General features: G+C 45.8%; 1 protein-coding gene across 4 annotated transcripts in view; it reads left to right on the forward strand.

Moving 5' to 3' along the window:
* Positions 1 to 12,608, forward strand: part of LOC100645409 (discoidin domain-containing receptor 2) — a 134,620-nt gene that overhangs the window by 85,382 nt on the left and 36,630 nt on the right. For all 4 annotated transcript variants that reach the window (XM_048407861.1, XM_012310313.3, XM_003396602.4 and 1 more), the window contains one exon: positions 8,003 to 8,134. In XM_048407861.1, the coding sequence (XP_048263818.1) occupies positions 8,059 to 8,134 (76 nt within the window). In that variant the 5' untranslated portion in view covers positions 8,003 to 8,058. The remainder of the gene's footprint in view (positions 1 to 8,002; positions 8,135 to 12,608) is intronic.

Consider the following 12,608-nt stretch of genomic DNA (forward strand, 5'->3'; position numbering starts at 1 on the left):
TCTCTCTTTTCCTCTCTCTCTCTCTCACTCGTTACCACTTCGAATAACGCGAACGTTCCATCGTCTCCCTTCGTGGTATTCTCCTCTTCTATCGTGCGAGGCCTTAGCCCCCGGCGAACTGCATAATTCATGGCCCTGCTACACCAACCGCCTCCCTAACGGACCCTCTTCTCGAGGGTCGACGTCAGCCAACCCTTCTCCTCCTAGGTACCGCCACCTTCTCCCTTCCTCGCGACCTCCTGCGCTCTTCCACCTGGCTTTCCAGGGTCAAACTTGGACGGTCGCGTTATTGTACGTCACACTGCGTGCGCGTCGACTCTCGAGGGGCAAGGTAAAGCTTGCACGCGTCCGGATACAAGGACACGTTAGTTAAACGAGAAAGGGGGAAAGGAGAGGGTACGGTATGCCCGGATAAAGTTGGCCCAAAGCGTTCTACGTGCATCGTAAGCATCGCGCCGGCGACGCGCAGAATGTAGGCGAATATTTCGGCTGAGTTATGAACGGCACCCCCCGTCGAGGTAGCGGCGACCTAACGAGAGGAACGCCACGGGCGCTTCGACCGCTCTCGATCCTCCTTGAATACCTTCCCTGACAGCGAACAAGATTCGAACGCCGGAGTAATGGATTTTTACGAGTCCAGACTGAACGTCTATACACGAACAGGGGAGGGACGCGTCTATGCGAGCCATTGTAACGCGATCGTGTCACTTTTTATTCGGCATTGTGCTCCTTTGGACTGTATTTTAAGCTGTCCGATGTGGTAGGCTGTGGGGTGACTGTTTAGAGGAGATGGATTCCGCGAGTAAGACCGAGTCGAACATGCTGATTTACGTTCAACGAGATACATGTTTCTTAAAGTGCCTTTGGCGAGGATATATTGCTAGACATTATCGAAACTTGTATGAATGCTTATGTACGTATACGCTGTTTGAAACAATTAAAGGGTCATTTTCTCTGTCATGTTGATTTTATTAAAACCAGTGCATGAAACTTGTAAAACTTCTTCGCTTCTCATTTCCCTTGGTTAGCGCAAGAGAACTGTTCGTGGTAGCGGCACTCTAAATGCTTGAGCAACGTACGACACGTAAGAGAACATATAAATCACGCAACATATTATTACAACATTTTACGTTATCATCGACTTGTCTGGCTTAATAAGATAATAATATCATAAACCACACTTTTCTGTCGAACCACTTTTACAATTAATATAATGTCCCTGCCCCTCGATGATTTTACATCGCAATACATCAGCTAGAAACTACTAAATCAACGAAAAAAGAGAAGAAAAGGCGGAAAAATCAAAGCAGGAAGACGTTCCACGCTAAACGAACCAACGATCGTTCGCCCCATAGAAACCAGCTTCAATCTGATTTAGATACCTGGAGAATGTCGTTAAATCCACAGCACAGTCTCGGCCTGTCGCCGTCGCCCGTGGCTATGTCGCGCTCAGGGTGCGAGTTGTTTCAGCTTTCGCGAGATCGTGTACGCGCCGATAGAAGACAAAGTGTTCACCCGGAGCTACGAAACCGCTGGAAATTAATACGAAACCGGCTGTAAAGCGTTCGCGGGGAGAAACGCGTGATGCGTAGAGCCAACGAAGACGAGTGGAACAAGATGCAGATATCCCGGAGGCTTGGGCCGTTTACTCTCGTCCTACCGGCAGGAGCGTACCGGTTTCTCGCGTTGAATAAATGGGAGATGCACTGCCATCTTGGGCTCCCATCGCTCGCGTTCGAAGATAAACATCAGCGCCAGCAGCGTCCGCGCGAACAGCACACGGTAGTCGAACAGAACCCTCGTAATTAGCCATGCTTCGAGCGCTCCTCTCTTTTTCGCGCGTTCCGCGACGCCGATGCGCCCGAGAATGTCCGATCACGACCATTTGCGAAGTGTCCAGCAACCGATCAAAGCGCTCTGCCGTGCCGCGCCGCATGCTCGCGGAAGAAATTTCTCCCTGATGGATGGCCGAACCCCTGGGTGAATCGCTTCTTTGAATTTCCGCTGATGAAGATTTTTACTAAGAGGAGGTATAAGAGGATTATTGTGAAGGGTATCAAAGCTCGATTCACATTCCATAGTTCGTGGTATTATTTTATGGTGCAAATTAGAAGCTGGTTGCGGGATACAAATGCTAAAATGCTTTGGTGCTGGTTTTTGATTGACAGAGTTCTGATTATTCGACATACTAGTCTAAAGTCTAAAAGTAGATTCGAACTGTGAAGTTAAACGGACCTAAGTAATACGCGAGGGACTACGAATAAATATTTTAATTTTGTTTTAACTTTTTATTTGTTTTAATTTTGTCATTACGAAGCAAATAGTATATTGATATTTCTTGTATTTCGGTCTAAATGTAATCCTTGCCGTCTCTCTTTGTACTATATTTATTAAATAATTTGTGACGTAGCGTTACACGTCCCAACACGTAGAAATCCCCTATATAAATTATTCACAGGATCACGTTAATCTTTTACCATAAAATGCGATGAGATTTACAGTCTAATTTCATTTAAAAGGATTCATTTTCATAGCACATAAAAAAAGGAGCAAATATACCAAGCCATTGGTTGTCAAAGCTACGACGTCTTTCAATTTCATTTTTTTATGATACTCGTGATTGATAGTATTAAGGATAACTTGGACCCCTGTTACATCGGTTTAACAACGGTTACGGCCGTTATCTCGAAAAAGGAAAATCGCCGGATGCCAGGAGACAGGAGGCTCGTGTAAATTTTATAGATCCTGCTCGAAGCAAACGGCATACGTCCGGGGACGCACGATGTTGCTTCTGATTTCGCAGAAAGGCCGGCTGTAAAACCTGTTTGTACGTCTCTTCGAGGCGACATCCTCCGACGTAGGTACACCGGGGAGAGAGCACGTTGCATTTCCGGCAAGATACTGTAAAGCGTAAGTGACTCGGTTGACCGCCGCCGGTACTCCGTGGAAATGCTATTTGCGTCCTAGGGAAATCCAGCCGACGTCCATTTCGCTTTATCTCGTGCTTTCTGTCTCGCTCCCCTTGCTTCAATTTGAATCTTGACGACGTCGTCAAAGTGGCCCTTCTCTTAAGAGGAGTATATTTGAAACCGTACAGAATTGTACAAATGAAATTAACAGATTCAATTCCTCTGTCTGATGTGTACAAACGAATTGCGATACTTGAATGGAATAATAAACAAGTTAGTATATAGAAAAATCGAATTGGGCAATCTTATAAGAAATCTTTTAAATTTTTTAACCGGACAAAACGAATTAACTCACCGATTCTCTTGGACATCGTGCCGTGTCGTTTCTATCAACATTAAGAATAAATTACATGGTATTTATATTTGCAGCGGCTGAAGCTTCGCAAGTAAAACCGCGATGCTTATCTTTGTACTTCTTTTAGCAATCTTCTTACGTTTCACTGAAAATATCGCCAGTCCGCTCCGACTCTCTACTTGATTGGATACTTTTACAAAATTTGACATTTTGAAACTCCTAATTCGTTTATAAACTTGTTGGATAACCACAAAATTTCACTCTCTACCTACAAGTTAGATATCAACAAAGTTCCAGTAAAATGAACGTAAATACATATACTAGGTAGAAAGTTTTTTAAAGAAAATTAGGAATACAAGTAAGAATTCTATTCAAAAAGCCTATATCGAATCGCTATAATCTAACACCAAACTTTCCTAATGCTTTGCCTACATATTACTTGTCTAAATGACACACCCCTCCTGCTACTCTATTCTCTACGACCGCGCTTCGCGTTAGAAGGGTGTAATGGAAGTTCGGATCGAGAAGCCTAGAATTAGTCGCAGGGATTTGCAGGAGTATGAGAAGAGAAAAGAAAAGAGGTTTCGCGGAGCATGCACACGTGTTTCCACCTTCCGCAGCGTTCTACTATTAAAGCGGTGGCGCGCGGACCCACCCGCGTCGCGATTTCTCTTTCTTTCTCTTTCCCTCGCCGGCGTCGACGTCGTCGTCACGAGAGGGTCTACGAAAATAAGTCGTGTCGCGCCCCGGCAATTACGCGAGGACGACTTCGTCGACTTTTAATTTGCTTGGCCACTCACTCCTATCCATTTCTCTCCCTCTTTCTCTTTCAACCGGCGAAATGCGCAGATTCGCGAGCGCAAAAGTTGGCTTTCCGCGAATTCGCGCGCAAATTTACGCGAGATGAAAACGACTGTGCCTTTGAACGGCACGCGCGACCACTTCCTTCCAGCGGCCTCGTAAATCCCCTAGGGGTGGAAAGCGTGCGTGTTTTTCCGCCACGGAAGCCGTTGCCGCGAGTTTTCTCGAGCGAACTCGAGGATCTCGTTTTCGCCAGCCGCCACTTAACGATCCGCCAGCCATTAGTCGCGCGAGAACCTGCCGCGGGAATAATGCGCTAATTCTAGCGTGCTTCTTCGAATAGGGGTGGAGCCACGTTCATTTGGCTCATTGGGTAGATAGGTATTAAAAGATGACGTTTTGGTTCCTTTGGAAGTTGGAGAATTATTGCAGGGATTTGAATATGTAAGAGCGCGCTGTTTCTTGAAATTTTTTGATTCGATCCACTGGTAAAGATATATATAATTTTTTTGAACAATGCTTTATATTCTACATTTATGCAACAAGTAATACTAAATGTATTATAGAATGTTTGACATAAAGAGTTTAGTTTATCGAAAGACAAAATATAACAAAATGGAAAATATCCGATGCTACTACGGATATACTATATAAAATATAATTTATTATTATAATACTAAGGAATATGATAATAAAATTATAGGATATTTAAAAACATGTAATGTATGTAGATAATTTTCAATAGATTAACCGTGATTAGATTAAAACGTTATTTGATCGCGTAATTAAATAATTGATCGCACTAGAATTCTCTATAAAGTTGATAGCAACGGTAATGGTTACTTTATCCTCGCTTTACCCAATCAAGGTTTTATTCCGTGGTTGAATTCCGCGACTCATTCTCTAACTATTGCAGTTAATGAGACATATCGGGGAAAATAAAAGTCTCGCGAACTTGTAGGGGTAGTTTTACTCCGCTACAATGAACATACGGTCCCCGGGTATCGAGGAAGTTTCATCGAAATCGGAATTATCGAATCGAAAAACGCCTCTATATTGTTGTATCTCTTTTTTTTCCTCGAGCAACGAGGGTAGAATGTCGAACGCGATCGCGGAGGATTTTCGTGGCTGTTGAGGAAATGATTAAAAAACTTACAACTACTAATGGGATGGCCGACGTTTTAGGATTTATCGATGGTAGCGAGTGCGTCATATTTTTCACCGAGGTGAAACTACTCGTGGGTGGAGGGAAACTAGTTTGGATACAAATTTTTCCCCGTGCTCCAGAGTTTCTCGACGAGCCCCGGTTAACGATCCAGAAACGTCGGTAGCGTGGGGAACTTGCACGGTCGTTTATATGCCTGTACGCGAGTTCTGCTACTTTTTTCATGGCCCCCCTTCCTCGGTCGCCTCCATTACGGGAGCGTGTCTTTTCAAGAAAATCGCGGCTGTTCTGCAAAACGACCGTGCAAACGGTCTCGAGCGGTAGGAACTCGCCTTCGTTTTAATTGCGCTCAAATTAGTGGAACCAGACTTACAGAAGCCCGTCTAGGTAAAATCTTATTACAGTCTCAGCGTGAAACGCGAGGATATTCAATAGATTTTCGAATAGAGGAGCGGTAAGACACGATTGTAGAGCATGTTTTTCTAAAGTCTCTAATCCTTTTCTTCGCTTGTAGAAAGTCTGGTACAGCAAGAAGGCGAATTCCGTACTTTTAATTTAGTTTCTGCGGAAAAACAGACTTCTGTGTTCGGTCGTGCTATAAATCAGGGACGCGACTAGCAGAAGAACGTCGAACACGTTAAAAGAAAGAGTCGGGTTTATGAACGATGGGTTATTTAAGAAGAAGGAAACGGCGAATAACGTGGAAATCGAGCGTCCAGAGTGAAGTACAAGGGCACTTTATGTAGCGACCCGCGGTAAAAGGGCGAAGGTGCTGCTTCAGCGGATGAGAGATGGCTGTGTGCGTATCCGTAGGAACAAACCGAGCCACTAAATCCACATGATTTCTCCGTTTCCAGGCCCCCGTATCGTCGTCTGAGAGATTTACAGAAGACGTTATGTCGACGCCAATGCTGGAAATAGCGCAAACCGTACCGTTTCAACTAGCGACTATAAACTCACCCCTTCCAGTGATTCCTCGCCCGTTTTCTAGATATAGATTTCACGATTGAAATTTATATTGTTGGAATCGGTGCTCGTAGGAATTCCCCAGGTCGCGTTATTTTCACCTAAAATTACTAGAGCAGGTTGAAAAGTTCCCCTCGAAATTGGAGAGTTTCTCTCTAATGACTCCACGGTCGTCTGGCGGTCGCGTCGGGTGGTAACACGAAAATCAGACAGACGGGATCGATATTGCGCTCGCGAGAGTAGAACAGAACGGTACGTTGAGCACGAAGCGTTCTAAATAGATCCCGCGGCCGTGACCAATGATTAATCGCGCGTCACGGTGAATTCAAGCAGTCGACGAACGGAACGAGTGCACGAGTCTACGACACGGTCTGTTGCACCGACTCGAGTAACTCGAGCTTCGATGCACCCTATGACCTTAATTACTGCGTCGACTAATCGATCCTCCGCATTGTGATCGTACTATCCCCGACACCGGTACCAACGTAACCGCTTCATGCTGAATGGTATCTTAATTGCCGGTCGGATAATCCGATTCAGCCACTTAATCGATTATGCGCCTCTATGGAGCTGTCGCAGCCGCATTCACCGAATCTTGATGGAATTTCCCCATTTACCGATTAAGTAGAATACCGTTCCCGGATGGCCAATGTACAAGTACACACACAAACACACGCATTACGTACATATACACGCATACATGAAAGAGAAGAGTTACGGATTGCCGAGACGATTTCTGGCAGACGATCGACCCTCCCGATCTCTCAACGACGACTTCATTAAAATCACTCGGCTTACCCTTTTTTCCACGGTCCTCTAACGATATCCAAAGAATTACCTGTGGAATTCTCGTCTCGCCCGAAGAGAAAGGTTCAAGATTATTCGCGATGGTAGCCGCGATATACACCGTGGAGAAGAAGGCAAGAAACGCGTCATCGAGCCGAGATTTTTTCCATGGGTCATTGAATAACGAGCTACGCACGAAAGGGGGTCCCTAAACTTGCCAGATAAGCATCGCAAAGTAGTTGGTAGCTAAAGGAACTGCCGTTAATTAGCCAAAAAGTGAAGGCTCGCCTATGCTCTCTCCGGTAGGATCCCCCCTTGCTTTTTTCTCCGGTACGCGCCACGACGGCACCACTGTGAATAAAGTACAGTCCTGCCTCTTCCACATCCTCCTCTCCTTGGCTCCCTCGCGTGGCTCACCCTCCTTTAGTCTCATCCGGTACACACGAGTTTCGCCCCCTCGTTCAAGACAAGAACAACCAGCCCAAAGGGCCCCACGGGCGTTCTCCGTACCTTCTCTCTCGCTCCTGTTATCTTTCATGCTGCACTAGCTCTTTTTCCCCTCTTCTTCTCCCTTCCCTCTTACTCACTCATTCTTCTTCTCCTTTCAACGTCCGAACTCCCGATCCTAATCTCGATAATGACGCGTAATGGCTGCTGGCGTGAATGTAGCTCTTTGTTCGTGGCTGCTGTACCGGTCGTATATCTGTCCGGTGCGAGAGCCGCGCCATTTCACCCCAGCGAAAAGCACGGGGAGCTCGAAACGGCCGTTTGCAGCCTGTTTTTCTACGTTTACCATGATCCTCGTTCCTCGTACCCCACCCGGATCGGTCGCCGGTTCCCGAGAAGTTACGTTTAATTGCTTTCTTCCAGTCTCAACCCGCTATCGTTAGCGTAGTCGTGATTTCGTCCTTCTTGCGGAGCAACCTTTGTAATTTTGCTTCTTTCTCTATAATTTTGTTGTTTTTCTTACAACAAGTATATACTACTTTCTCATTTACTTCTTGATGTTCGTTCTTGCAGATACGGTTATGAAAGTTCGATGACCAGTGGATAGCGGACCATCCATCGACGCCACTATGGACTACCTGCAGACGTGCCTCATCTTCTACCTATTGATCCTCTGTTTCTGTGGAGGACGAACTATAGACATATGTGAGTATATATGTGCACGTAAAGATGGTAGATCTCTGTGACGAAAGATCGAGTATGTCGCCGAAATCGATGATGCTTAATGATTCTGGCGTCGCTCATCTCACGCCTAGCTAGACGGTTCTCAATTAAACGTAATTGACGTTAAGACAGCGATTGGTAAAAAATAAACAGCGCGCCAGAGCTGTCGACGTTACCGAGAATCCTTTATTGATAATTAACCAGACGAATTAAGATCCTACAATAGCCTATTCCCGGAAAAAACGTACGAAACATCTTCATATTATCTTTATTTAATTTCAATAATTCTTAAAAGGTGAAATTAGTGCACGCTGTATATTATCTGTGGTTTTTCCTTTCTTTTTATTGCCTTACTCTCTGATATCAAAAAACTTACGCTCGTTACGAAACAAATAAGTTGATAAATAACAAAACAGAACCCTTTTTCGATAACCTTAATGTTACGTATGACAAATCCATATTATTGGTATTCGTACGGAAAGTATTTATACAATCATATAATTTGATACGTAGTTTCTACTTAGGTCTAATTGATTATTACGCAAATGACATAAACGCAATGGTGTGCAAATACTTTGTAACTACTCTGTTTAAGATTGATCCATTAAACAGCTTTCCAGCAGAATAACTAGCAGAAAAAGGATAAGTTACCAGCTACAAAATAGGTAACAATCAAGTAAAGTAGAACTACCCGACGTCCTTAACCAGCCAATTGATTCGAAACGAGCTCCGGGTAGCATAAGACGAGTACTCGAGCGAACCGTGTGCGGTTGTCTTCGACGGCGTATGTTACTCGTCCCGGTGGCAGAAAATCGATGCCACCTTCCCCGTTTCTCCGTGGTGCGAGGTAGAAATACGTGTTTACATCCGAGACCATAATTCTCTTTGGTGGTAACAGGCTCTGCCCGTTCGGGACGGCCGATAAAAACAGGCGCGACCGAGAAAACGGATCCCTCGCGACACCCTCCGGGGTTGTTCCGCTTCGACCCCCGTCGCCACGCATTTAAACCACCGTTTCTACTCGGCTTGCTTTCCATCCCATTGACTTCGGATACGAAGTCGACCCCGCGTCAGGTAAACAGGCCGAGGAAACTTGCAAAGTATCCAGCAAGGAGTTCCGGTCCGTGAAGAAAGGCTTTTACGTACTCGTTCGTGAAATCGGGCCCGCGCACCCCGACTACGAAACGTATCTCGCACCCCCGAGGCTGAAACTCCGCCGCCTGGCGAACGTACCAAGAGCGCGAAAGATGGATGGCCTTGGCGTTTCGGTCTGGTTACGCGTCTCTCGGCCTCTCCGCGATACACGTAACAGTTTTAGAAAGAAATAAATCTACGCCCGACGGAATGTTTAATGGAGTGGGCGGATGCGCGTTTTTGCCGAAACCACGGGGTGGGAAGGAGAAGGTGCGAGGCGTTCTTGCGAGCGAACATTGAAATTTATCGCGACGCTCTAACGTTGGGAATCGCCACGGGCAAACATCCACTGAGACGTTTTGAACGATGTGGCCATTACGGTGTATAAGAACCAATAACACGAGACGACGATTTCTACAGATTCTAGCGTTTGTTGGTGGATCGAGCGATAAGTAGAAATGGAGGATTCGCAGGTTCGAAGCAATGAAATCAGAGAGAATTATCCGAGAGAGAATTCCATCACGACTGAGGCCTAGAATCTTCGCCGCAACCCACCTCGTCTACTCTAGAATTCAATCACGCCTCTAAACTTGGGCGCAGCCGTATATACCAACGTGGCCGTTTCGATCTTCGCGAACGTGCAATAAAACGCGGGTAAAGACACGACGTTCCGCAGCGTCGTTCCATTTCCAGTGACAAGCTTGGCTCGTTTCTCCAAATTTAATAAGCGAGCGGATCGTAAGTCAGTCTCTGGCGACGCGAGCGGAAACGATAAGTAACGATCGACGAAAATATAAATAGCGTGTCGGGTCGACGAAAGCTGGTTTAGGAAGGGCACCAGGGGAAACCGTAACGACGAGGGAGCGGAGATACTCGGCCCTCCTGCGGTGAGTGAACTTGTACGTCGAACCGCGTTGGTAAATTCGCGGTTGTGTTAAGCGGGCCAGCCGACGGCGAAGAGGACGAGAGCCGAAGAGGTGGAAGGGCTGCGGGCCAGTTAAAGCGCGCATAAATTGCGATGTTAATGTTGCCTGCGATACATAAACATGTTGTACGTCGGTCGGATTGCGGTTTGCGCGCGATGCACGCGTAACGCCAGCTTGCACACAGGCGCGTGCACGCACTCGCGCGGAGGTGGGGAATCGTGCCGGTAGTCGCGTTTGGTTTCGCGTACTCGATTCACCGAGTGTACCTCGACTACCGGCCGCGTGTGCAAACCTGCGTGTGCAGAGGCTCCGTGGAGCCGAGCCACGCGACACGCCTGTGTCCGTCTTGCGTGCGCCACTGGACATGATTCGTGAAGCTGCCGCGAGAAAACGAGCAAACGACGATACGCGCCTTCCTCGGTTACCCGTGATTGCTGGCTACCACTGCAATTTTCTTTGCTCTTTCCTTCATGGGAATTGAGATGATGCGGGTGATTGTGGTTTTCATTGCAAACGATTGATTCAAACGAATACATTTACAGTAGTAAATAAGTACAATAAATAGCAAAGAAAATCATGTTGATCTTTCAAATCTATTTTTCCTTTTGTAGAAATTAAGCATCAGAGCAAACAAGTTTGCCCAAGCTTTTAATAGATATTTATGCAAGGAGGTGCCACCTGCGCATAATACCATTCTGCCGACCACACCTATTTAACGCGATCACAAAAACAAAGGTATTTGTTCGGAAGAAGTTAGAAAACGATGAAGGAAGTTGAAAGAGCTACGATAATTTACCACCACGGAGCGCCAACTTCGTCTTTATCACTTTTTTCCTACCTTTCTTACGGAAAGAGCTACGCCCCGTTCCATTCGCATGAATCATGTGCTTCATTCGTGGGAACGAGGCGCGAAGAAAGCGCTTTATTTTGAGAACTTACTTTTCAATGCACCATCTGACACTCACGTTTCTTATCTCCCTTCCGGCTTAATCATCTCAATACAAATCAACGATCGCTTTCAATCGCACTACTGTAACATCCGGTAATTCCTTACCTAGCACGAACATCGAATTCAATTGCCCCCTGATAACAATAACATCTATCCAAACGTACAGTTCACCGCATAAACGTCTAACGATCAAGCGTTCTCACGTGCATGTGTATACACACACACACGTAAAATGTGTTTGTACGTGTGTGTGTGTGTGTATGTGTATACGTCCCTACATATCGTCGACGACAGTAGGAGCAGTACACGAGCGTGTCCAGGGTGGGTGAATCGTTACGCGAAGCCCTCTTGCGTTATGGCATTGTCATCGGCCCGTTGCCTCCCTCGAATCCCCATGACCCCTCTGCCCTTCCAATTATCCACAGATCCATTAGTTACGCGCGCATCGTTGATGAAATTGTCGACGTATTAACATAACCGAGCGACAATTAAAGCGTTATGGCGGAGCCGGCATACCGTGCTGATTTTAGGCTGGCACATTGGAATTTTACCGGTGGACAGCATCTTAAGAATCTCTGGAATTCGGGCGTAATTTTTTAATTGAAATGAGTCAGTGGTGTTGGAGGTGGAGCGGATCGCGTCACGTGTGATCCTCGAGCGTTCAGAATTTCCGGCGAATTCAACACATTCCACGGCAAAAGGGTCGAGTCTCGAGATTCCAGCCACCTTCGATTCTCGCTGGCCCCGTTGGTCAGGAATTGTGAAACTAACTTCAACAGTGTGTTACACGTATATACGTTAACTTTGAACATGAATGGAATTTCGTGGGCGTGTGTCGGTCCATGTAGAACGGCAAACCTAGCCTTTACTTTTGTATATCGTTTTCTGTTTAAGAATGGAGGTAGAGGCAGAGGTTCTGTTGGAATTGCTTAGGTTTTTGTAAGCTGTTTTTCCGATAGTGTAGAGGGAGAGTTACATAACGAATTCCATTTGTGAGCAACGCTTTCGTAGTTAATATAGTCGTCTCTTCTTATTACATCGTCGCATAAACGAGCTACTCAGAAGCAAAATTAATCAACTCCACTTTCTCAAAATATCTTGCCTTTATCCATAATATAGGTGAAATTAATTATCCGTAATAGATGCACTTTATCACTTTACTTCCTGTGCAATATTATTAGCGTGATTTTTCCGAGTGTTAAATTTAAAGCAATACTAATTTTTGTGATTGAGTTTTCACCAAAGTACGGACAGCTTGTTAGATAAATAACAACCGATCGTGGAAAACGCCGAAAAAGACATCGTTATTTCCTTAAACAAAGTTTAATCTCACCCGGCAGCATCCTCCGTCATGGCGATCTTACGGACCCGCAGATTTCGAAACAGCGAGCCGAAGCTGCAGACAGACCGACACGTCCGTCACAACACGCCGCGGCAGTGATCGTTG

This window comes from Bombus terrestris, chromosome 7 (genome assembly GCF_910591885.1).
Source record: "Bombus terrestris chromosome 7, iyBomTerr1.2, whole genome shotgun sequence".
NCBI lineage: Eukaryota > Metazoa > Arthropoda > Insecta > Hymenoptera > Apidae > Bombus > Bombus terrestris.